The following is a 25,308-nucleotide window of genomic DNA, read 5'->3' as shown; positions in this document are numbered from 1 at the left end:
GAAAATAGGTCTATTATTATTATAATAAATAATGTTGCCTTAGATGGCACACAATGAATAAAGACTAAACATTTGGTCACAAACTTCCAGGAGAGGTTTGAGTGGAAAAGTGAAATTTTTACATCAAATTAACCATTAGCCAGTGAAAGCTTTTACATTAGCTTAACCTTTTTCAGAATCGGAGAGTTAACTTTTCTCAAGTAGTGTGTATCGCATAAATATCTTACTAGAGTAACATTTTAGGATATCAAAACCCCAAAATACTGATTGGTGGTCAATCAAAGCACACACACTGCTTAATTATTAGATTAAGAAGATAATAGGAGTGTTTTACGCTAGATTAGGCCTTGCAAGTTGCATTCGAGTGACGAATGTCACCCGCTTTTAATAGGTGAGATGGTAGTCAAACAAAGGTCTGTACTGGAGTGATGGACCGTGTTGGAGAGCCCGCCCGCTCAGAGGACACCGAGCGATTGGTCACCTCTCGCTGTAGCTCGTCCACTCGCTTTTGCAGCTCAGCACGCTTTACCAGCAATTCCTTGTGCCGCTGATGAACAGGTTCCTGGAATTAAATAAACAGGTGATGTACAGTGTTCCTTCGCTATAACGCAGTTACACTTTTTGCGGCCTCGCTATATCGCAGATTTTTGTGTGTGCAATTTTGCATGCATTTTTTTTTTACAGTATCTATTTTTTATAAAATTTATGACGGTTTGAACATGGAGAATGTTTAAACGAGAGAAATATGAGAAAATGTAAATGCCTCAATGAGAAAAGTGTATAAATTGTGTGGTAAGGAGCCTTAAAACATAATAAATGTAAAACAAAGCTAACTACTTTGCGGATTTGATTTATTGCGGGTATCTTTTGGAACCTAGCCGCAGCAGAAAATGAGGAAACACTGTATAGAGTGTTTTATTTGGGGACACGGAAGTCAGGTAACTCTTACCTGAGGCCTCATACGAGGGTTCCAACGTATGTAGTAGCCCACCCAGAGCTCCAGGTGCCGTAAACTGACTACAGGGAACAGCACGTGATTGGAGAAGTTTACATACAAAGGATTAGTAAACTCCTCCAGCTGGCTGTTAATGTACGACCACAAGGATACCGTCCTCTTTGGAATCTCCTGTGAAACACAAGCAACCAATTATTCTGTCCCAATAAACACTATCAGATTTATTATAGATAAATACTGGAATTTCCATTCACTTCAATGGAGATACTTCTAACCACTGCACAAAAGATTTCATGGAAAACCGAATGCACGTACTTCCTTCAGCCGCTGCTGTTCACTGTTACAAAGGAATGTCCCGAACAAGCAGCTGTACAGATGTTCCAAGATGGTCACCAGGAAGAATTCGTTAAACTCAAAAGCTGCAGGAAACTAAAGCAAAACAGTGATGTCATTACTGATGGTCATTCAAACATTTGCTACAGGCTACGTAGCTGCTTACCTGGCGAGTCAACTGCCACACGCAGTCGACAAACTGAATAAAAACAGGGGAGCGATCCGCGTCTGTGTGGTTCCTATCGCCGTGGCCGATACGCTGAAAGGCAGAGGAGTCGCTAATTAAAAGAGAGCTCACCGTGATTTAAGAAGCGTGTGCAACAGATTACCAGTTGGAAACGATGCCCGAAGCTCAGCCATTCTTTCTCCAGCAGCACCTGGAATCCACGAATGGTACGGTAGTAACCGTCCAGCATGAGCATGGCCAGTGAGGTGAGCTGCGCTGTGCGGTCCCAGCCGTCGCTGCAGTGCACGACCACAGACGTTTTGCCAGATTCCACCTTGTCTGCAATGCGTAGCGCTCCTGCCATGATCAACTATAAAACACAATTTATGTCAAAGCTTGAAATGGCCAATGGATATAAAAAGTCTACACAGCCCTGCAAAAAAATGGCAGGTTTTATGCTGCATTCGAGGATGGTCGGAAGTCGCAATTTTCCCCGAGTTCAAACCAGGAAGTGTGTACGGGAACGCCCCCTTGAAGTCGGAAAAAAAAAGACCCCAATTTCACCAACGGACTAGATGTGACGTCACTCTACAATGGCGACAACTTTGGAAACACAGACCCTGAATGGTAAAACACAATTTAATAACGCAACGTACGTGCGCTTATGTAATAAGATAAAAACAATAAATGAAGCAAAATTGCGAGAAGGCAAGTTTGCTGAAGGTCAAAATGAGTTTTGAGGACCAAAATAAAAAAACAATTTATCAATACCCGCCATTTTTGTTGTTTACTTTCAACTCTGATGTATCCGACTTTCGACCATCCTCAAATGCAGCATAAGTGACCTATATCAGGGGTCTGCAACCTGTGACTCCCAAAAAAATGGTAGTTAATATATTTTATATCTTTATTTTTTAGATAAAATATTCATTAAATTATTTAATGAGTTAGATAAAAAAAAAAGAATAATTAAATATTCAAAAAGTGTCAGGGTCCAAAGAGATGAACAGTAGTTTTAAAAATTACCTAAAAAATTCAAAAAAGTAAAAGTAAAAGCAAAATGACCATAAAATGTCCATGAAATTGCCAAAAATGTCAAGAGAATTGAATTTAAAAAAAAGGCAGACAAGAAAATGTTCAAAAAGTAACCATACAATGTCCTAAAACAAGATGTAACGCAGAAAATTATCATAAAATGTCCATGAAATTGCTTAAAATGTCAGAGAATTGAATAAAGAGGACAGAAAAGAAAATATAACGATAAACTGTCCCAAAATAAAAAGACGAAATACCAAAATTATTATAAAATGTACACAAAAGTCATACGTTTTTTTTAAAGGCAAAAAATAAAACATTTAAGAATTGGCTAAAAAGGAGAAATCTTGAAAATTACAATAAAATGTCCACAAATTGCCAAAAATGTCCGAAATTTGACAGAAAAACAGAAAATGATATAATTGTATGAAAAACAAAGTGTGAAAAAAAATAATAATAAAAAAATACAAATAAACGGAAGACGAAAGGTAGAAGAAAATGTCTATGTATTGGATTCTGCATTTTTTCTGTTCTGGTACAGCTTTAATTAGCTCAGAACATTGGATTAACACTAACACACTGTTCTGTTCGTTATGATATCTCTTCTTACTTTAACTTTTTTCCACGATTGCAAACTCTGACAAAAAAGCACTACTTAATATTTTATTCTTGTACCTTATTCCACCCAAGTTGCATAATTGGAGTAGCACATCATTTGTCTCACCTTGATGTGCTCAAGCCAGTGAGTGGACTCCAGATTTGAAAGCCAGTGGGAATCCTCAATGTTGGGGTAAACAATATCCTTCAGCTTGCGGAGCGACTCTCTCATTACGTGGATGTTGTGAATATCCAAGAACACCAACTCAGCATTTTGATAAGCATCCTCGCTCTCATATCCGCCACCTTTCATCTAAAAGGTGCAAAAAAAGTGATGCGATGAAGGTTGACCATTTGTGCATGACTGTTGTTTTTAATGTAGCACAAACCTTGTTAGCAGCAGCATTAACACTGGGTCGAGCATCAAAAATGAAGAGTTTATGTGACTGGGCGTTAGCGTCCATAATTGCCTGCAGGTATTTTTCATCCTCTTTGCTCCGTTTGCCGTTCACCCCGACCATGGGCTGACTGCAACGTGTCACTGTTGCCTGACTCTCTGGATGGATCCAGGACAGCACCTAGGAAATATTAGTACAAGCTACTCACAAAAGAGGACTAATCTCCCGTGAGTTTAAAGGTGAAACCAAGTCAAAAAATTTCGAATAGTCCAAACAAGATATTCTGATGAAGATTAGCTTGTGAACATGACGCGACGAAACCCATGAACTCTTAATGTGATGTCATTTTCAGACGACAACAAGTGGCAATATAAGGCAAAATGGCCACCCCAGAGATGGATAAAAATGGATGAATTTTCTACCCAATTCATATTCCGCAAACGCAAGGGGGCGCAGTGAAGAAAACTTTGAATTAGACTTCCCCATATATCAGAATTTCCCCGCAAGACAGCTGCATCGATGATGAAGAACATTTACTCACAGGTATCCTTCCCTTGGCCCGGAAAGTTGCGACTCTCTTTAGCTCCTCATCTGGAATGTTGACCGGAACGGCCATAGTTGATGGGTAGGTGTCGCACAATTCGTAGTGATCATTTACCTTTGTAATCCTCCAACTTTCATTGGGAATGCCCTTTATCACACACAAGTATCCAAAGTTATAAGGTCTCTGACCATTTACTAGTTTTAAACAAGCAAAACAGTTAAAGTACATATTAATTGGCATGAGTTTTACATTTCCAAATGATGAAAAGGGTAAAAAAAAAAAAGCAAAGCAAAACAAAACGAAAAACAAATTAAGACACCCTTTTTTGTTGGTTTAAACACCTGACACCACTAGTATGGTAAACTATGTTAGACTTAGACCAGGGGTCAGCAATATTTACTGTTAAGTGCCGTTTTAGGCCAAATAACAAAAAAATCTGTCGGGAGCCGCAAGACATTTGAATATTATGATGAATGAAACTACTGAGGGCCCAAGTTCTAATTAGAGCTGCACCATGAAAGAAAAATATGCATCATCCAATAACTTTGAGATTCATTTTCTTGTATATTTCGTCTTCTGCTTTTGGATTTTTGTCAGCTTTTTTTTTATATATCAATTTTCTGTTTGTTTTTATTTTAATTGTATTTTGTGGACATTTTATGGCAATTTTTGGGATTTCTTCTTTTTTGGGACATTTTATATTTGCATTTTTTGCCTTAAAAAAACCAATTATTTTATGACTTAATTTTTTAAAATTTATTCATTAAAAATGTTTTGCAATTCCAAAGACATTTTATGGTAATTTTTAGGATTTCTTGGACATTTTATGGTTACTTTTTGGACATTTTTAGATAATTAAAAAAAGGTTTTAATCTACGGTACCTTTTGTATCTCTATTTCTAACAACTTAAAATCTTCAGGATTTCTTGGACATTTTATGGTTACTTTTTGAACATTTCCTTTTCTGCCTATTTTTCTCTGATATTTTGGGCAATTTCATAGAATTTTATGGTAAATTTCTGCTTTACCTCTTTCTTTCTGGACATTTTATAGTCACTTTTTGGACATATTTAGATAATAATAAAAAAAGAAGTTTTCATCGACAGTACCTTTTGTATCTCTATTTCTAACAACTTAAAAATGTGGATTTAAAAAATATATATATATTATTAATTTTTTAACAAAATAATTAATTCATTTTAAGAACATTTTATTCAAAAGAATAAAAACAAATATGTAAAAACATATTAATTTCTACTATCTAAAAAATATATATATATTTTTTTAGATCCACAGACCCCTGACATCCCCATTGTCTTTTGACTGGTTGACAGTGTGATATTATCTTCCTTGAAAGAAAAAAAATCCTCCATTTGTTTTGCATCACATTACTTAAATGATAAACCACCCTGGTTTTACTGTTCTAAACCCCATACCCTATTGGGCTGTATTGAAATGCTTTTACAGAATTTGTTATGCAATACCTGTCTTTTGTATTCAGCGACTGCGTCGAACACCTTCCATCCATTCTCTGGAAACACTTGTCCGTACTCGAAGGCAAATATTTGCTGTGGTGAGTAGGAGGAAATGCATCAGTTGGTGGGTGGCTACAAGCTCCAAAGGGACACCAACATGCTTGATTTATCACTCACCAGTCCATTGGAGACAGGAAAGGCGAATTTCATCAACACTTCGAAAATGGACTTCCTGAGGGTGTCATCCATTTGTTTGTGTGCAAATCGCAGATTGCGCATATCCTGCAGAGAGCAAGCAGGTCATGGTCATACACAGGACTCAGCAGCAACATACAAACATGAGCTTCACGGTAGGAGGCTATTAAGCAACCTGCGTGGTATTACAGTGAACAAGATTTGTCTTCACCTCATTTCCAAATGACATCACTTTTCATTTACAATCACAGTAGTAAAGACGTTCCTAAATGAAATACCACTCTGACTGTGTCCTTCCGAATTGAGCATTGTTATCTGCCACAGCTCTTGTATTGGATTTCATTAGATTGTGATAAGTTGCCTAATGAAGTAATGTAGTCTCCTTTGTTTGACATATCAATGCGCTATGACCACACTTGTGCTGACTCACCTTGCAGACGAGGCCATAGGACACATCCCCGCGGCTTGATGCACTGCCAATCTTCTCCACACGACTCACAACCCCGAGTGGCAGATCCAGTACAAAAGAGGGCTCCTAAAAGTTATGAAGGTACTTGTATTGTCTATATTTTGTATGGGGTAAAAGATGAATAAAACATTGTACCCTGTCCATGCACTTGAAGAAGAGTCTATAGTTGCTAACTGTCACTATTCCACGCAGTGCTCCGGTGAAAGGACAGAAATAGGTGACGTCTTGAGCTGTAAAATTAAATCATTATTACATCACTTTAAGAGTTAAGTACAAAGGAAGCGTACAATAAATGCTCATACCCATATCTTGCACAACTTCATTTGGAAGTAACTGTGGTTCCTCTTTATCAGAATCTCTAAAAAACTGCTAAAGGCAAAAGAAAATTAGGAGTGAGTAATTATACAGCCATAATTCAGAGTTTTTTTTATTTTTATTTTTTTTACCTTTGCATGAGTTTTGGGCTTGACCTAAAAAATAGAAAATAGTTGCAGGTCAGTTATGTGGTGATTTGAGGTTCATGAGGATTTACAGATTAACTGCATTCTGTTCTATACAAACCCTGATTTCTGGGGAAAACTCTGCTGAGGTGGCCGTCTCAGACAACATGGCAGAGGAAGGTTTAACTTGGGCTGAACGCTCAGAGCTGTTAAGAGATAATGCTTTGTTTTTACAATGCAGATATTTTGAAATCAATTGAATTGTCAGTTAAGGTTTAAAAAAAAAATCACAGTTGGGCGCTACTAAAACAGACAATCCCACTTCCAAGTGCGGTAGATAGGATGGATGATGTGCTTAAAATAATTTGAGTGTAAGTATTGTTAGATTGATTTCAACACCCATAATCGTCTGACATTAGTCATGCATGAGGGGCAAGGGGAAATGCTGATTTAAAAAAATATATAGTCCTGTGGGCGTTGGTTCGACTTCTTCATCTGCTACAAATATTTTTGAACCGTTTCCTGTCCTTGTAGTATTTATCGGTAGTACAATAATTAAACACAATATAGATTTTTGACAGCCCAATCGAGACAAACGGAAAGTGTCCAATGCAATAGTCATTTTGTCGCGAGACATCTACTTGTGGTTTGCTAAAAGCTTCACGCTTATTTTATGAGAGCAGGTGCAACTTTCAGTTGTATAGAATTAACACAGAAGTAATATTTTTTGCGAGTTGCAAAACTTTTAGCTAGCTTAACCAACGGTAGGTACCTGGACAATGAATCAACACTCGGATGCCGAGAAGAGGATTGCTTCGAGCCCAAACTGTCGACACTTCCAGTCTTCTCCATGTTATTTTGTTCTCTTAAATCGGTGGCTGCAGTGTAGCTTGAAGGGTATTTAATTCCCCACTAGAATACAGTACTAAAACCCTATCAACAAAAGGGAGCTGCCATGTTTTCCCAGCAGCCTCAATCGCTGATAGAGAACTACCTCTGCAGCGCCTCCTTTCGATCAAAATAAGACTTGCAGCCTCTAGGGTTGGTCGTTTGGTAATCAATTTTGTTTAAAAAAAACCCTGCTGATTCTTAATCTCTTTAGCATTGGGTGATAAAATGACTAACACATACGCCCTCCAATTCACAAAATAAATGTCAGGTTATTGTAAAAGATTTTCCACCAGTTGTGTGACCTACAAACTGTACATCTTGACATGTTTTGCTTGCTAGCAGAACCCCGAAAATGTTGTGCTTTGAAATTGTTCATAATTCCCTCTACCTTAAATATGGTTTAAGTTACAGCTGAAGAAAAACAGCCACACAGTATGATGCTGCCCCCACCATGCTTCACTTATGGTGTTTTTATTGTTGTGTTAGCACCCAACATCCATCCATGATCCATCCCATTTCGTATTAGGCAAAACACCCCAACCTTGTTTTCCTCAGCCCATAATACATTTTACTCAATGCATTTGGGACATCTTTTTTTCCATCAAGTTTTCATGTTCCATAGGAGTTAAATGTTCATTGGAGTTGCATTGTTTTAAATATGCAGAAGCAAATACATTTTAAGAACAACCTTAAAACAGCTTGATTGAATGTTTTATGATCTTTATTTAAAGTAGGCCGGTCACAATTATATACAAGATTAAAGTTGTTTAAACAAATGTAAGTATGTATCTGAATGCAATTCAGATCATCCTGGCAACAAAGGGCAACTAGACTTTAAAAAAAATAATCACATGCATAAACGCCAGTTTTTACTTAACATATTTTTCCATAAATTTCTTGTGAAATTCAGAGCGCAGAGTATCATTGATGAAGCGTTTCTCCTTGCGTGCTTTGTCCAATCCTTTAGCGCAGTTCTTGAATACCACATCGTCATCCCACCTGGACAGAAATTATATAAATTATTGAAAGTAAGCAGTAAGTGTAGAAATGTTTTTTGTGCACGTCTACATTACCTTCTCTTGACCTTGAATGCGCTCTGATTCTGAGCTATTTGTTGCTGTTGCTGCTGTTGTTGTTGTTGCAGCTGCTGCTGTTGCTGCTGTCCTGCCAAATTAATCAATGGATTGCCACTCAGTATATTCTCCATTCGGATCCTCTCTTCCTCTGCTTTTTGCTCCCGGTCCTAAGATGGAAAGCAGAAACATATCGCAAATTAATTTGCCAGCTATATAAATAAGCAATAAAGCTAAACGCCAGAATATTCAAATATTCATTGCGAATTGATAGTTCACCCTGCGTTCTTGCTCTTCAGCTCGCTCTTTCTTAATCTTCTCCAGTTCTGCGAGAAGAGCTGCAGTGTCATCGTCATCGCTGTCCTCCTCAGAGTTGTCATCGTCATCATCCTATTCACACAATCATGAGCGAGGCAGCTTTTCCAGCATGCTGTCAGTCTTGCAAAATGAGTGCAGTGCATACCTCAGTAAGGGGATCATCTGCATCAAGATTGGCTGCTGGAATTTGATCCAGTCTGGGTCTCTTTGAGGATGAAGAGGAGGATGAAGAAGAGGATGTGGTGTGCTCTGGAGAATCAAGAATGACTGATTAAATGGTGTGCTGTGAAACTTTTCCACATGTAAAATATGCTCCTTGGCTCAATAAAGGTTGGGAAACTGCCTTACACACAGAACAGCAAGCCGGCTTATAATGCCAGAATCCAAGGGGTATAAGTCTAACTAACCTCTTGGTCCCCTCTCTCTGGTCTTGTCACGCACAGCTACACGCTCCCTCTCCTCCAGCTCCCTGCGGAAGTCACGGGCACGCACCTCCTCAGGGGCATCCTGGGTGGGTTGCCTATCAATCAAAACACGTCAGAAGATTGGAATAGAGAACTACATGTAAGCACTTGCAGATGACCATAAAAAAAATAGCATACTGACCTGTACTTGATCTTTGTGTGACCTGGAAGATCTCGACTTGAATATTGCTTTGACAGTGCACTCAAATCACCTTCCCCCTTTCCCCGCCCTCCTCTTGCTGGTTCAAATGTTGGTCTTGCAGCTGTAGTCATCGTGGACGGCTCTACTTGACACGGGAACAAATAAAACAGAACAATGAGGTACCGAACCTTAATAGTAAAGAGTCAAGAGCTTGAGATTAATCAGGCACTGACACAACTATGAATCCACAGTAAGCCATGAAAACAAATATTATAATCATGCCAGAAAGCATTTACTGTATGTGTTTATTCAATCCCATCATTACTGGGAGACGTTCGCTAGCTAGTAATGCTAAGAGCTATGCAGACAAAGTTGTACAACGCTATTTCACAGTAAAGAAAGTCCGATTTTCAACAACAAATAATAATAATAATAATCAAGTATAACAATCAACCCTGCTTTCAAAACGCTGGCAACTAGAAATAGAAATAAGCAGCAGTATCACTTACAACAATTCGCCTGCGCCGAAGAAAGAACTTCCGTAACGAATGCGTCACTTCCTGTTTAAAAAAAAGACGATTTGTTCACGGACACTCGGAACATATAGAAATTATCATAACGAAGCAAACATTCATTATCATCTTTTAAATTGTCTTATTTATTCTGTAATAGTATATATATATATATATATATATATAATTGAAGGTATTTTAATATGAATGTAAAATTATTTATTTTAATAACATTTACATTAAGAATTTTATGCGATAAAAAAAAACGTGAAACAGAAACACAACCATTACAACAGAATGCCAGCATGCCAAATTCACATTTCTAAAATTGTTTCAGTTTGTTTCCTATGTAGACTTCCAACATGTTTTATTTTCCTTATTTATGGCCCCTTTCTGCATTGTATTGAAAACCACACATCACTTACAGTATGACTGAGGAGCCCAAGATGGTGTGCAAGGCAGTGAAGTCCTGACAGGCTGTTCGGTGCTTCTGCATGCCTTGAAGCTCAGAGCAGATACAACATCACACTGCTCAGCCAACTCTCACCTTACCAGGTGACAACACACTAGCTATTGACTGTGCAGGCAGGATAACAGACAGTTTATTACAAAGTCCTGATTGCTTTAATTTCCACAGCATGATGAATTTGACAAGTGTAATTGGTGCCAGCACATCTCCAAAGAGCTCCATCAAACAAGATTAAAAAAATTAGGGATGGATTAATTTAAAATGTTAACAGGGGCTCAAAATGAAGAGAAGCAAGACGCAGTGTTTTTAAAAGGACTTGAGTGTAAACAGTAACTCTGTCAAGGCATGCAAACAATTTACTCACACAAATACAAAACATTTTTGTTTAAATCCAAACAGGCAGAGGACAAACAAGATAATTCATTGTAATGCATTTACTTCTAAAGAGTCAACATAAAATAAATCAAATTAACCCCGTTATAGTGCCGTGGAGACCACAACAAATCGATTTCTCTTATGTTCTTGCTACTACTAAGAAATGAGTGACATATCAATTTTAAACTGATAATTTAATCCGTCTTTATTTTGTCAAGGTGAAATTCTATATGATATATGAGGAAGTTGAAGAACAAATAGACTCCACAATTTCAGTGTAATAATAATGACAATGGATCAATTGTGAGAGAATTAAAAACCTCTGTGTCTTTCCCCAAAAATGCTAATATGAGCCAGTGTCAGTAAATATATACAGTGCATTACATAACATATTCTGGGACAAATAGCCATCTGGGATGCATGTACCGTAATCAGTGCAAATAGCGGCTCCCATTTTTTGCTAATCATCCTGTGTTCAATCACAGCTCAATCGGATCAAAGTCCAGCAGCAGTGAGGCCTCCAACAACATGCTGTGCTGATGTAGACAATGCACCCTCAGCTTCAGGGTCCACGCTATGCGATGACATCAAATGGGCTTCATTAAACGGAATGTGGTTCACGGGATACATACCGCATTTCCTAAAACTTTCCTGAACTATCCTGATACCCTCATCCTCTTTAGCCACCTGATACGCCCCTCTGAACACGCCCGAGAAGTCTTTCTTGCTGACAGCAAAGAGAGTCGCATCGGTGGCGTGCATCTCATTTAAGAGCGCGGCGAACCGCTGCTTGATGAGCGGAAATAGGCCCGTGTCTAGCGGCTGCAGGATGTGAGAGCAATGAGGCGGCAGGCACACGAGAATGATGCCGTCCTTACGGGCGACCTCCACCACTTCCAGGTTCACGGGTGACTTGTGGCCGTCGAAAATGAGCAGGAGAGGCCGCTCTTTGGGAGCATGCACTAGGAAGTGCCTGAGAAACCATTTCTTGAAAAGTTCTGAAGTGACAAATCCCGAATCCGACCAGCCATAGAGAGCATCTGACGGCCCTTGTGTCTTGTAACACACTCCTCCTGGGTAGGCTTTGGAGTAGACGATAAACGGGGGAATGTCCGTCCCTGCGGCATTTAAGCATGCCAGGGCAGAGATGTAGTCCTTGGAGCCTGGCGTAGACTTGTAACCCACACTGGCTGCTTTGGGGAGAACCGCCCTCTTCCGAGCCATCTGAAAACCCATCTCGTTGCAATTCCAGATGTGGTGAGGCTTGTCCTCCAGTGCGTGAGCTTGGACCACAGAGTTCAGGAGGTGGAAAAAATGATCCAATGCTTCCTTCCTGACATGAACCGTCCTACCTCGGACAACACTGTCTGCTGCTTGAATCGTAATATTCTTTTCTTGACGCTTCCTAAAATTGAGCCACCATGTCTGGCCCAGTTTAGAAAAGGCCACCCTTCGGTGTTGACGCTTGTAAATAGAAGACGCAAATGACACTAGCTGCTGTTTCGTGAGTGGGAAACCATGCTTGGACATGTATAAGGAGAACTCTACCAACAGTTTCTCATCAGAAGATGGTATAAGCTGAGCGGGCCCACTGCGACTCCCAGGAGTCACCCGTCCGCTGACCCGGTCTCCCAGAGAGGATTTGGGGACTCCAAACTCCTTGGCTGCCTTTCGCACAGTGCACCTCCCCGACTTGACCTCGATCAGGGCATGCTCCATAGCTTCCTCTGTCCATTTCTTTTTCTTCTTCCTTCCAATTTTGTCAAGATGGTTTCTTGAAGGCATGGTTCTAGGATGGAGCAGAATAATTGTGATTCACTCGAGGGCCAAGTTGACCAGATAACACTCACACCCGTCAAACAGGTCATGCACATCAGAAACCCACTAGATGGCACTCCTGCCTTATAGTCACAAAATAATAATAATAATTGTAACTTTCCCACCAAGTAAATAAACTCAACAGTGACATTTGAACTTCTGGTGCAGTAAGCAACAATAGGAGAAAAGCAAACAACTGCTTAATAGGCACCAAACTTCCATCAGACATCAAAATACAGTACTGACACTGCTCAAGATTTTTAAGTAAAACAATGAGTGAGACAAAAATAGGCCAAAGTCATTGTAACACATTATTGTACTAGTGTGAACACATATTTTCACATATCAATTTATTTTTTGTTCTTTATTTTAGTTCAGAGCTTTTTCTATTGTTGTTATTTTTACTACACTCACCAACTTTTACTATGATGTCAAACTAGAAACAGGAGTGGCAAAAAAGTTTTAGATAGAAACCTGAATGCATGGCATCTGTTTTTGTACTTATGTAGAATGCATTTGTCTCTGTTCAATAAACATCTCCCTTTCTCGATATATCTACATACAGTATATATTTTGAAACTGAGTACCTTTGAGAAATTGCAATGCGAGTAAATAGTACCGAATGACTTACTGATTCTTCCCAGTCAGTAGATAGAGAAAAATATTGTACATCAGCCACCACTTGATTTGTGTAACGCCATGTTCGTAGTGTATAATAATTATTATTTTTTAAATAAAAACACAGAAATTATTGTCGCTGCTTATGCAGCCGGAATCTTAAAAACAATAAGCGTAGAAGTGAATCTAGAATTTCTTGTTTACCAGTCGCATTTCTTGTGACCTGGAAATGGATCAAGAAGGGCGTTTCAAAATAAAAGTAATTACTTCCGGCGGCCAAATCGCTCACCTCAACATAAAAGAGTTGTCAAATGCACAGTAAAGTACAAACAGTAGCACTGAATGAGCAATATCAATAGAGTATTCTCGAGAGCATTCGGATAACCAACATTCTCACTACCCGAAAGAAAACGAACACGCGGAAGGCAAAGAGTGTCTTCCAACAGTATCTTTTGACAGGCCTCCCACAGAAAACATTTTGTGACAAATAAAAAGAAGTAGAACCAAATGAACCAGAAAATAAGGACAAATGTGTTGACCAGTCTATTATTAAACGCTGCGAGGATGCGTTAGATGCCTTTGCAGTCGCTCCATCTCAAGTCATTCAGGATGGAGAGACAAAGGAACACCCAGAGGCTCGATCTCTTCTGAAGGCAGCTGAGCAACCAGTTTCTGTCTTTGCTTTCCGAAAACAACAAAGAAACTGCTGATGTGTTCCATCGCCAATCATATTTAGAACACAATGGGAAAACTGCTCAGTGGGAGAGCAAGCAGTTGTAATTAAATTTACTTACCATATAAATTTGTAGTGCCTAATTTTAAAGAGACAAATAGGCTAAAATCTATTCTGATAACTCATTGGTTGCATTTTTTTTTTTTTTTGCATGACCATGCAAACAAAGGTGATGAAAACATAACTTCCTTTGCGGATGTAACCAAGAGTGAATTAGAGCCAAGCTCTCTTTCAGCCACCACATTGTAATTGGTACTGATATTTTTAACGTGCGTTCACTCCTTGCGACTGAATAATTGATGGAAATGTCAAGATTTGAGTCACCAACCCTCCTGTGACGTGCCACCTTGAATGTCCAAGGTCTATTTTGTCTTCTACTCACCAGTTTGTATACATATATTTAGCATATATAGTCTTGTTCTCTTGGCGTGGGTACTCTTTATCTTCATCCTATATCCAAAACATACATGATGTTAAGTTCATTTAAGACTTAATTCACCCATACCCTTGTGAATGGGAGGGTGACCCCAATGAGGACAATCATTAAAAAGGGTTGGCTGTTTTCCATTTTGTGCTAAGGTTATGCAACATTTAATGAAAACACATGTCCCTTTCTCTAGGAAAAAAAAAAAAAAAAAAAAAATATATATATATATATATATATATATATATATATATATATAAATATAAAATATAAAATATAAAATATAAAATATAAAATATAAAATATAAAATATAAAATATAAAATATGAAATATAAAATCTAAAATATAAAAAATAAAATAAAATAAAATAAAATAAAATAAAATAAAATAAAATAAAATAAAATAAAATAAAATAAAAATAAAAATGTGGTGAACTGATGCACTTTTTGTCTCATTGTTAATGTATGTGTTAGGTAAACATATTTTTTTTATAATGATCATCAAACTGAACATTTTTATCACATGCAACTGAAAATTAAGTACTTTTTTTCAGTAATCCCTCCTAGGCCTACTCTGCAAGTGGCAAAAAGACAAAATATCAATATTGCGATGTATCATGTCATTATTTCCAGCTCTGTTGTGCACTTCATGAAAATGTTGACTTTTTAATATCACGAAAGTCTCCAGAGTCTTTGTGCCCTGTCGACATTGCTTACAATATCTATGCAGCCAATAAAAACCTCATTGTAATACACTGTGTTTTATAAAAGCAACGTTCAATAAATAAAGTGTTCATTTTTCATTTAGTGATGTATCAGATACAATATCGGTAATTGCTATAATAATACTATATCATCATCATAAAAAAATTATATATACTGTAAACTGTACAAATAATACAACCATGTTGATTAAACACACATTTATTGAAAACATGCAATTTGTAGTTACAGTAAACTCGCTGAAGTTAATATCTCTAGGACTCAGTTATAAATGGCCACACATGACAAAGCTCAATTTTGAGTTATCGGATGGAAACGTTATCGTAAGCATCGGAGGTATCACCTCCAGTATTGAATACATACATGGCTTTGTTTCGCCCCCACACAGTGGTGTTTAAACAAAGCAATTATGCAAGTGACAATGAGCAGGGTGATACAACACAACGCTCCACACAACTTTGGATTCACTTTCAAAGCACATAATCAATAAACATGGCGCCGCCAAGACAGCAGCCAACTCATTTTCATATACCCAATGCATGCATCAGTAAACACTGAAAGGGGTAAAAGGCAAGTTACTCTTTGCAAAGGCTTTTTATTATTCCAGAAACGCCACACATCACATCAGCACTGGCACGAAACGTCACCCAAAAGCGAAATGAACAAGCTATAAGAGAATCATCCGAGAGGGCGGGAATCTTCATCTCTTCATAAGTTGTTCACACACAAGACACAGCGGTGGTGAGGAATATTATGGATGCATTTAGGAGACTGGAACACTTAGCGTACTCCTTTCCTCCCCAGGAACCGCAAGACTGCGTAGTTATAGGTGGTTGCAACCAAAAACAAAATCTGCAAAGCAAGAATGTATTGATGAAGAGGAGAGGGGGAAAAAAACAGCCTGCAGTAATAGAACATTGTGATTCGGCACACTGGCAAATCCGACACCAGAGCAATGTTAACAATGTTGCCTTTGCAAGCAGGACACAATGTTGTGTAAAGAGGTAAGAACAAAAGCAAAATAGAACATCATTTTCAATATTTATTTTTGATGGGATGAAATCAAAAGGTAAATATAATTAGCCCCAAAATATTCAAAAGCATAGTCAAGACATGCATTAGCAGTATAGGACATTTAGTTGATTACATTGCTCTATCACTGGCGTTCACACCAAGCACCACCTCGAAAACATACCATCATTATTTTTTAAATGTTTCTTAATATTAGGGATGAGTACAGATATCAGGTAGGCCTATCGTTATCGGGCAGATACTACGCCTTAGTTCAAGGTATCAGTACTCGTGATGGCGAGCAATACCAGTATTGGCCGCCCTATTGTTATTGTTATTGGGAAACTTTATATATCAAAAGTACTAGTAGTATTGGTATTTGTTATTAGTATTAATATATTGATATAATAAATAAATAAATAAATATTCAATAAAAATGTATTGCACACATAAATAAATAAATAATAATAATAATAATAATAATAACAGCACATAAATAAATGATTAAAGAAACTGTTCTTAAAGAGTAAATGTGTTGGAATTAAAGGTAAATATAACAGAACTGATTTAAGCATTCATTCTCTTGCATACCACTAGAGGGAGCTCACATATCAGTGGTGGTATTCATTCTACACTTTGATCATCACTGCTCTAGATTATTCTATATAACCTCTGCAATGGTTTATAGAAAATGTTCTTAGACATGTAATAATTTTCATGAAAATCATGTCCAGCTGAAACAATGAAACAAATACATATTCTAATCGCAATCGAAGTCGTTTGTAAAATAAATTACCCGCAGAAAGTGCGATTTATACCCCAGTGCGTCTTACATACATATTTTTTCTACCTAATTATGCATTTTTGGCCTAGTGCGACTTATACTCTGTTTGACTTATAGACCGGCAAATACGGTCAACATTAATGGTTACTATGACCGAAAGCATGCAAAATATTAAAGCCAATGCTCACCAATGCTAAGAGGGTGATTCCAGCACCAGAAAATGCAGCAATATACAGGTCGTAGGTGAGGTGAAACTGAAAGAAATAGCGAACAAAGGTTAGTCTCGGGCAGTGACATTCATTATACTCAAAGTACCCTCAGGGTGAATAAAGTAAGCTGATTCTGACCCTTGTGTGTGTGTTATGCTAATTATTCCAATTTACACACCAATCCCATTTTTGACAGTTGTTGCATTGAATCAGTAAGACAGCATACAACATAATTTATGGTGAGAAAGTTGTGGTGAAAGGGTGCGTAAAATAGAATATGGAAATGATCTACTCACTTCGCTCGTTTTGCAAATAGATGCCAAGGTCATTCCGCAACTCTTGCCCGGCATTGCATTCCAAGGAAGCAGCCCTTGAAGAGAGACGTGACATAAGTGATGTATCTCTTACCAATGCTGATTGCAAATGCCTTCGGAAACATTTACATCTTTTGTTCATTCACTTGCAGAAAAAAAATATGAAGTTGAAGTCATCTTGAGGAATTTCATGACCAATTTACCAACTAGTTTAAACATTTACGTAATCCCCGATGATTAATTCATTGCCTGACAAAATCACATTAATATTCTCATCAGGTCCACATGCGGTCAGTCATTATAGGAGCATCGCACCATATTGCCTGGCGTCCATGCAAATCCACCCGTGCTGATTTATGCTGGGGGTTGTTTCAGCCAGGATGTTGATGTCGTGGCAGGTCTGCTCCATGTTGAACAAGAAGTAGACCGGAATAGCAGTGAAGGCAAACACCGCCAGCCAGATGAAGGCCAAGATATACGTCACAATGATAAACTGTTGAAATAAAAAAAAAAGCGGAACGGAGGGTCATGGGAACGCAGCAAGTTGCTGTGTGATGAATGTGGCATCACCAAGTCCGCTATGAACCATAATTCATATTTTTGAGTGGTAAAAACAAAGCATTCAGCATCGACAAAATGACCTGATGACATCAGTGCCCCCACTCTGCCTCTCCCTCCATTTTGACCTTGCGCTCACCGTCAGGCTGAGGCATCGGCCACAATGGGTGCTCCTAAATTCCCCGAAGGTCTGCTTGACTGCGCTTGTCGTGTAGAAGCCTTCAGCCAGTAGCAGGATACCGTAGAGGAAGAAAAATGAGGCCAGGCCATAGATGACGTACTGGAAGTATTCCACACTGCGGAGGAGAAAGGTCAGTCAGACAGGAAACTGAGACACATTTACAGGGGCAGTCAACCCCCAAATTGTATTTCAATTAATGCGTTGTATGCGCCCCCACTAGCCTAAACTCAGCATTCTTGATTAATATTGCGTTTGGGGAATATTAATTAAGCAGCAAATACATCCTCCTGTTTTCATCCATCTCCGGAGGCGGCCATTTTGCCACTTGGTCTCGACATGAATGACATCACAGTTGCTCAGGGCTCAGGTAACGACCAATCACGGCTCAGTTTGCCAACATCACATGACCAAACTCAGAAAACAGATGAGCTGTGAGTGGTTGTTACCTGAGACCTGAGCAACCGTAATGTCATTTTCAGTCAACAGCCCGGGGCAAAATTAATAAAAACAGGTGGATTTTTCTATTTAATTCATATTACATAAATGCAATATTAATCAGAATGCTGTGTTTAGACTACACAGCAAATTCTGTAGTGTTAAATTGAGTTAAAAATCTAGTGTTAATTATTTTTGAGTTACTGGCTGTTGATTTGGGTGTTATTTGACTACTCAAAGTGAAGAAAAAGCTCTACGGGCGGTGTTATTTCAGCGAGTCAAACTCATTGACTTCAGGCTGAGTTTACTTATACATCCGGGATCTTTTCTCTCTTTTCTCATTTACTTCATTTAATTTACTTTATTTAATTTTGCGGCAACAAACATGTACTATTTCGTGGCGTACGTGTTAGTGTTGTTGCCCCCCAAGTGTTAGGTATTAGGTTCGAGTCCCACTGTTTCCATTTGGGTTTAAAAATACAAACTTGTCAAGAAGTAATATTAAAACTGTGGGAAATTAACACAAAAAGGAATGAAAATAACACGTCGTGGTTAAAAGTGACAAAAAGACTGTGAAAAATTAATAACAAAAAAATAAAGGAAATAACACTTTTAAGTGTTAAAAAATAACACTGATAATGTGTGTGTGAAAGTAGTAGTCACTCTACCAATGAGTTAAATTTTGACACTTTTGGAAGTGTAAATTTAACTCGGAACTGGTGAGAACTATATCAACTCAGGAAAAGTGTTACATTTAACACTATGGGAGTTAAATTTACACTTCCGATTTTACTGTGTAGTTGAGGGCGCACACAACATCACTGTAAAGAAAATGTTTGTATTGACTTTCCCTTAAAAGAGTGGAAAACCGACTCACAAGGAAGCCACGACCTCAAAGTCCTGCTCGTTGCGGGCGAAGTAAGTCTCCACCAGGACTTCGGTCTGGGTTAAGGCTTCGTGCCCACAGCCACAAAATAGCGCCATGCCTGCATAGCACAGCAAGGTGGCCACCAGAGATGGGTAGGGCACTGCCCCCAAGCAGCGGATACAGCAATCATAACAACCTGAGGGGGCATAATAAATCAGCGCACAGGCGGCACATACCGCACACAGAACCACACAGCACATCTAAACCTGGATGGGGAATTCTTTCCGCCCTGCGGGAGAGCGAGCCCGCAAATTCATCAGCATACACCAGGAAAGAAAGAAAAACACAGCTGCAACCAAAAAGCAGGCGATCAAACACAAGGGAAACCACTGCTTATTTCAAAAACATAGAGTGCATTCTTCTCAATGTGAGCAGCTGAAGCAGGTAGCAAACACCCACACTCGTGTTAATAAATAAAAAGCAGTGTCAGAAATGGGATAGAGAAAACCACCTAAGGCTTTGCAAAGCCAAGGCTGCCTGACCGGAAACATGCTGCTTCTGATCCTGTATTCCACAACAAGAAAGATCCCAAGATGCCAACTTCGGTCTGCCTACAAGCTACTACAAAAATAACGCTCCCTGTGCTGTTTTCATCTGCGATGTGAACGCTCAATCGTTTGTATGGACGCCGTCCGCCGGCCCTCCTTCTGTGGCGGTCACAGGCGTCGCCAGGCTATAGCGAGACGGTGGTGGAACGCTGACTTCACAGGCGCCAAGAGAGAACGTCTCATTGTGGTCCAACATAAGGTAGCCATTGTCATTGGCATGAGACAAAGGGCGGTGATGTCAAGCAAACAAAGACCTTAGAACCCCACACACGCTGCGGTAGACGCGGCCGAGGGGGGTCACCGGGTCACCACTAGCAATCAGGCCATCCTCCCTCCCGCCGCAGCTGGCTCGCACTGGTACCACGGCACTCGGTGTCAAGTCAGATGAGGGTAGAGTGGGTGCGAAGTTGTAAACATCGATATTACATGGTGAAGCATTTGACTGTTTGACCAAACAACTTTTAGTTGGCTGCCATGTAAATATAAATAGTTTCAGCAAGAAGACTGCCGGGGATGCAGTAATGATAATGCCCTTAGACGCCCACACTTCAGCTAGAGAGTGGTGAGGAACAGTTTATTACACTTTAAAGGACATCAATGTATTTAGTGGATGTCAGCTAATCAATACGGATCTCAAAACAGTCCACAAATTGGTGCACTTACTGTTTGTAAGTGGAGAAGAAAACAATGTCTAATGGTCATTTTCTAATTAAGACTATTATGTCAATTGTGGGGGGGGGGGGGGGGGGGGGGGTAGTGACGCTTCCCCGGTGCTAAAAACAGAGATTGCTTGACAAAAAAAAAAAAGTGCAAAACTGCTGTTTCGACTCTTTACTTAACAGGTATTACACTCATGGTGACGGTAAGGAAGGAAAAAGTAAAAATAGAAATACTGCTTCATCTTCAAATGCACGAATGCAAAATGATGTCCAAGGTCAGAAATTACATTTTAAAAGCAACATTATTACATTTACACATTTCCAAATGGCTTTAATAATAGATGAGAAGGAGCTATTAAACATTCTGTGCACTCACCCATGTCCAGAAAGAAGTTGGGAGGTTATTGAAGTTTCTGCTGCGCGGCTTCCCAACTCTGATATGAGGATATGAGAAGTTATTCCCCGCCACTCCTATATGAATCTGACTCGCGCTTTTGTCTCATCAACAATAGATGGACCACATCATCCCAAGTGACATCTTAAAGTCACAAAGTCCCATTTCAGCTGCCAGACATTATTTATAGAGCCTTGGGTGACAGGCAGGTCATACATTTCAATGCCCCCCCCCCCCCCCATTGGACTTTTGTGTTAATTAGGCTTTTACTTCTTAATTGAAAAAAAAAAAAAACTGGCTGAACTTTAAAAAAAATGAAATAATTGTCGCTTTGCCAAATGTAAATAATACCTTATACAACCTGACACATTATTTCAAGTGGTTTTATTTGATTATTAAATGGCTTTTTACAGAAGCAGAGCACACATGCACAACTCATATGCTAATATATTGCTTTGATTAAAATAAAACATGTCAGTTTCATGCCCCAACTGTGCATTTAAATTGCAATAAAGTAAAAAAAAAAAATAGACACAACCATTAACAGAAATGATAATTTTTGCTTTAAATGAATAAATTATTATTTTTAGCTATTGCAATAAACAAATCACATTAAACTTAAACAAATGACAGCTTTGTTGTACTTTTTTCAGTGGAGTGACTTGTTGAAAATGAGCTTGGACTGGCCAAATTCTACTTACAATAACTATAAAATCTAACTAGGGATGTTCGATGGCATTTTTTCCCAGAGCGATACCAGTAGAATTACTAATTAACTTTTGTAGTCACTGATATTGATACCAAGTGCCAATACCACTAGCACTTACATAAAATTTCCCCCCAAAAACAATGACAGATCATTTTAATGAAAGACCATTATATAGCAATCTAGATTTTTTTTCTTAAAATTGTGAGAAATTAATGTCAATTTTCTATTCTTCTAATTTCTCAGTTCTTGATTGCAAAACGGCCACAAGAGGGCAGCTGATACTGATATCTGTCGCGACCACCGATACCTTGAAATAAGACGATAACTGATATCGGTACTCGCACATACCTACTAATAACAATAATTTTATGTTTCTATTATAATATGGAGCTACATGTGAGTCAAAATATTAGGTACAGCTAGCATTATGATACAGTGTAAGCCTACACCTAAATGTAATACCTTATGATATTTTCATTCAAAATGCACCATTATAAGATGGAAATTTGCTCATGTTGTGGCTAATCTTATTACTGTATGAATTCAATAAAATCACGTGAAATGCAATACATTGGAATACACTCAATTAAAAAATAAATACAAATCGAATGTTTCAGAGATATGGCAATAATTAGTTAGGCAAGATACTAATATTAAAATCCCAAAATACACATTTAAACAAAAAGTTAAACATTTTATCAATAGGAAGCTAACACATGGATTTCGCCTGCATCGAAATGAACTTTCAGTTCAAGTAGAGCTTCGAGGTGTGCACGGGAAAAGGTAGCAAAACAAATCAAAATGCCAGTGACGACAGGGACGTTGATGAAGTTGTCTAACAAGGGTGACATTGACGGTCAGGTCCAGCTGCTGCTCGCTTTCCCTCCCTCCCTCATTTGACCCAGTTGATGTCAAAGCTGGGTTCAGTACAAAGGGGCCAGTGTGGAACTGGACAGAACACTGTGCTATGCTCCCTTTTTTTTGGGGGGGGGAAAGAAGCTCCTCATCTCATTTTTCCATGCCATGCCCTTTCAAGCACATAGCTGAAATCTCTTCCTCTATTTTGACTCAAGCAAACAAGCACATCACTGGTCGCTGGTCAAAGAAGACTTTGTGAGCAAGCGCTCATCATCAAGGGTCGCTTTTGACCGTTCAGTATTGCGCCATCGCACCATCTTGCTGACTGATTTGTTTTATTGAACAGAACTCCTCAAAGATACTTTGCATTATCCGGCGCGAGTTCACAGTCCGTTGCCGTTTGTGGTTCATAGCAATAACACATCGAGTAATTAGCGCCTGAAGGGGATTAATGCACATTGTTGAGCTGAAGTAGAAGAGCGAATGAGGACGACACCTTTGAAAAATCTCTTGAAAAAGCGGTTCCACGAGAGATGAGAAGCGTTCATTAACCTAAAGCAGTGGATTAGAACACATGCAAGGCCTGTCAGCTTCCGGGACGTATATATGCAGTTACGATATTCCTGTTGACAATCCAAAAAAAGAGATTAGGACGAGTCTTTGGTGGCTCACTGGAGAGATAGAGAAAGTCCTCAAGAGTGTTTAGGGAGATGTGAGCGGCTCACATTATGAATTATCGTAACACTTTAATGTCTGCCTTAAAGTCATTAGTCAGAGCATAAATGGACTTTGAACAAAGGCATTTATCTCGCAGCTGTCATGCTGCTCGCGAAATGTGATGAGATGGAATCACCTGTGTATCACGCCAGCGTCAGCACCAAGGACAGCCACAACAAATGGGGAATTCTTCTGCATCTATCTGGAAAAAAATGGTTACGCGCTGTACACGGCGCTATACATGTGTTTATACAGAGAGAGGCGGTGCTGCAATAATATTTGCGCCTCCTCTTATCTCTGCTGCGGTAATCCGTGCTGAGAAAACAAACAAGCGGCCATGAAACAAACAGGCAAGCTTTTTTGGAGGGCACGCATACACACGCGGGCACACACAGGATGTTGTCAGAAGTGAATTCGGTGGCAGTGACCTCCCGCGGCGGAGTATTTGGTTTTCCCCGCTTGATGAGACAACTTGAATGATTTATCTGGTTTTATTTAACCGCCCTGTAAAGTCTTTCATGCTAACAAGTGGGGGAAAGGTCACAAGAGGGATGTTAAGGATTGACAGCATAGGAAGAATGGGAATAGGCAGCCCTTGTTTTATCATTTACAGTAACATGGCAGAGAAATACAATGCTGGCCCGTTTGGGTGGTTAGGCAAGTGTCAACAGCAGGTTTACAGTATAAAATGAAAATATCAGTCGATTTAGCTTCAAAGTTAGCATGTACTGTTCGCCAATGATTCTCAAAGTGGGGTATGAGTACCACTAGTGGTATACATAGCTACTGGCTCGCTCTAGCTAATGAAATTGACATTAAAACTTCACTGTACAGTTCGGTTGAATTTAACTTTCAAGAACAGTACAATAAATTAGCATTTAATGTTTAAGATGTTCTTCCTCCTTTTGTGAATGCAACTGTTTTGCAATAGATTTTGATTTAATCATGCAGTAAACTTTTTACTTCCCCATATTTAGCGGTTTAGTTCAAGTGTGCACAATATTACAGGGTACAATAATAAATATACGCAAAGGCGAAGCCAAGTCAAACATTTTCTTTATAATAGTAGGCCTCCATTCTGTGCAGCCCTACTAGTCAAAACGCAACATTCTGATTAACATTGTGTCTGTGAAATACAAATTAAGCAGTAAAATCCACCCGTTTTTATCCATCTCAGGGGGCAGCCATTTTGTCTCGTGCTGCCACTTGCTGTCGACTGAAAATAACATCGCAGTGAACATCACATGACCAAACTCAGAAATCAGGTGAGCCGTGATTGGTCGTTACCTGAACCCTCAGGCACTGCAATGTCATTTTCAGTCGACGGAAAGTAGCAAAATGGCCGCCCACTGTGGACTTCTGTGTTTAGAGTAGTGGGAGTGAATAGAACATACTATTCTAAAGAGCATTTTTGACTCAGCTTCTCTTTTCAACTCTAAAAGAGTTGGGTCAAAAATAACCCAAATTTTTTTCTCTCCAACAATCATTTTTTGGGTTGTTTTGTACAAAATAACTATTTTTTGTGTGTGTAGCTTTATTGGTTTATTCATTTGACAACTTTTTGGGTTAAATGAATAGCCAAAAAGTCGGGCCAAATTGACCCAGGTGTCAGATGGTCCCTTTTTTGACCCATATTTGGGTTATTTTTTACCCACATATTTTTTGAATGTTTTTAATGTTGGTCATTATTGTTATACTTGTCCAGCTAAGCATTGTTGAGTTGCTACTTGCTACAATGCTTGAGAACCACAGCTGTATGTAAGTGATTATTAAATTGTGGTAAAAACGGAATAAAGATTGCATGTATCACCATCGATAGTACCTTGTAAACCATCT

The 25,308-nt window shown here is 38.9% G+C and overlaps 4 protein-coding genes across 6 annotated transcripts; all 4 read right to left on the bottom strand.

Annotated features, from left to right (window-relative positions):
* Positions 1-354: 354 nt before the first annotated feature.
* mtmr2 (myotubularin related protein 2) lies at positions 355-7,593 on the bottom strand. Of its 2 annotated transcripts, none has more exons than XM_086098560.1 (16): positions 7,380-7,593; positions 6,729-6,813; positions 6,614-6,637; positions 6,470-6,536; positions 6,303-6,397; positions 6,129-6,233; positions 5,681-5,785; positions 5,513-5,596; positions 4,026-4,175; positions 3,476-3,664; positions 3,214-3,399; positions 1,618-1,824; positions 1,455-1,547; positions 1,271-1,384; positions 950-1,126; positions 355-562 (listed from the first exon to the last, which is right to left on the bottom strand). In XM_086098560.1, exons 1-16 carry the CDS (start codon positions 7,457-7,459, stop codon positions 404-406), a joined length of 1,920 nt encoding a protein of 639 aa, XP_085954686.1. In that variant the 5' UTR covers positions 7,460-7,593; the 3' UTR covers positions 355-403. The 2 variants fall into 2 exon arrangements, with proteins under 2 accessions (XP_085954686.1, XP_085954687.1); XM_086098561.1 differs by having other exon boundaries at positions 6,470-6,533.
* A 608-nt stretch (positions 7,594-8,201) lies between these two features.
* cwc15 (CWC15 spliceosome associated protein) lies at positions 8,202-10,055 on the bottom strand. The gene is made up of 7 exons (XM_086057986.1): positions 10,005-10,055; positions 9,496-9,637; positions 9,297-9,409; positions 9,035-9,138; positions 8,851-8,961; positions 8,572-8,741; positions 8,202-8,497 (listed from the first exon to the last, which is right to left on the bottom strand). Exons 2-7 carry the CDS (start codon positions 9,624-9,626, stop codon positions 8,368-8,370), a joined length of 759 nt encoding a protein of 252 aa, XP_085914112.1. The 5' UTR covers positions 9,627-9,637; positions 10,005-10,055; the 3' UTR covers positions 8,202-8,367.
* A 383-nt stretch (positions 10,056-10,438) lies between these two features.
* Positions 10,439-13,510, bottom strand: LOC147160968 (uncharacterized). The gene is made up of 2 exons (XM_086057985.1): positions 13,301-13,510; positions 10,439-12,640 (listed from the first exon to the last, which is right to left on the bottom strand). Exons 1-2 carry the CDS (start codon positions 13,339-13,341, stop codon positions 11,347-11,349), a joined length of 1,335 nt encoding a protein of 444 aa, XP_085914111.1. The 5' UTR covers positions 13,342-13,510; the 3' UTR covers positions 10,439-11,346.
* Positions 13,511-15,352: 1,842 nt separating this feature from the next.
* On the bottom strand, positions 15,353-21,337 carry plp1b (proteolipid protein 1b). 2 transcript variants are annotated; one of them, XM_086099075.1, is made up of 7 exons: positions 21,171-21,337; positions 19,537-19,723; positions 18,183-18,339; positions 17,801-17,978; positions 17,468-17,541; positions 17,151-17,216; positions 15,353-16,019 (listed from the first exon to the last, which is right to left on the bottom strand). In XM_086099075.1, the coding sequence occupies exons 1-7, from the start codon at positions 21,172-21,174 to the stop codon at positions 15,948-15,950; spliced, it is 738 nt and encodes a 245-aa protein (XP_085955201.1). In that variant the 5' UTR covers positions 21,175-21,337; the 3' UTR covers positions 15,353-15,947. The 2 variants fall into 2 exon arrangements, with proteins under 2 accessions (XP_085955201.1, XP_085955200.1); XM_086099074.1 differs by lacking the exon at positions 21,171-21,337 and adding an exon at positions 20,039-20,277.
* Between the last annotated feature and the right edge of the window lie 3,971 nt (positions 21,338-25,308).

Source organism: Leptonotus elevatus, chromosome 16, assembly GCF_054856555.1.
Source record: "Leptonotus elevatus isolate MCC_2025b chromosome 16, RoL_Lele_1.0, whole genome shotgun sequence".
NCBI lineage: Eukaryota > Metazoa > Chordata > Actinopteri > Syngnathiformes > Syngnathidae > Leptonotus > Leptonotus elevatus.
The sequence above is the reverse complement of the archived record's forward strand: the minus strand, read 5'-3'. Positions and strand labels throughout refer to the sequence as shown.

Excerpts from the sequence above, each read along its gene's own strand:
- plp1b (XM_086099074.1), bottom strand. The coding sequence starts at position 20,078 with ATGTTTCCGGTCAGGCAGCCTTGGCTTTGCAAAGCCTTAG. Across the intron at positions 18,340-19,536 it reads TTTGAGGTCGTGGCTTCCTT|TGTGGAATACTTCCAGTACG; the intron begins GTGAGTCGGTTT and ends TCTCCTCCGCAG. Across the intron at positions 16,020-17,150 it reads GAATCACCCTCTTAGCATTG|ATTTTGTTTTTGGTTGCAAC; the intron begins GTGAGCATTGGC and ends CTTGCTTTGCAG.
- LOC147160968 (XM_086057985.1), bottom strand. The coding sequence starts at position 13,341 with ATGTACAATATTTTTCTCTATCTACTGACTGGGAAGAATCA. Across the intron at positions 12,641-13,300 it reads CTACTGACTGGGAAGAATCA|AACCATGCCTTCAAGAAACC; the intron begins GTAAGTCATTCG and ends GCTCCATCCTAG.
- cwc15 (XM_086057986.1), bottom strand. The coding sequence starts at position 9,626 with ATGACTACAGCTGCAAGACCAACATTTGAACCAGCAAGAGGAGGGCGG. Across the intron at positions 9,139-9,296 it reads CAGAGAGAGGGGACCAAGAG|AGCACACCACATCCTCTTCT; the intron begins GTTAGTTAGACT and ends TTGATTCTCCAG. Across the intron at positions 8,742-8,850 it reads CTGAAGAGCAAGAACGCAGG|GACCGGGAGCAAAAAGCAGA; the intron begins GTGAACTATCAA and ends TTTCCATCTTAG.
- mtmr2 (XM_086098560.1), bottom strand. The coding sequence starts at position 7,459 with ATGGAGAAGACTGGAAGTGTCGACAGTTTGGGCTCGAAGCAATCCTCT. Across the intron at positions 6,814-7,379 it reads AGTGTTGATTCATTGTCCAG|CTCTGAGCGTTCAGCCCAAG; the intron begins GTACCTACCGTT and ends ATCTCTTAACAG. Across the intron at positions 6,398-6,469 it reads TGAAGTTGTGCAAGATATGG|CTCAAGACGTCACCTATTTC; the intron begins GTATGAGCATTT and ends TTAATTTTACAG.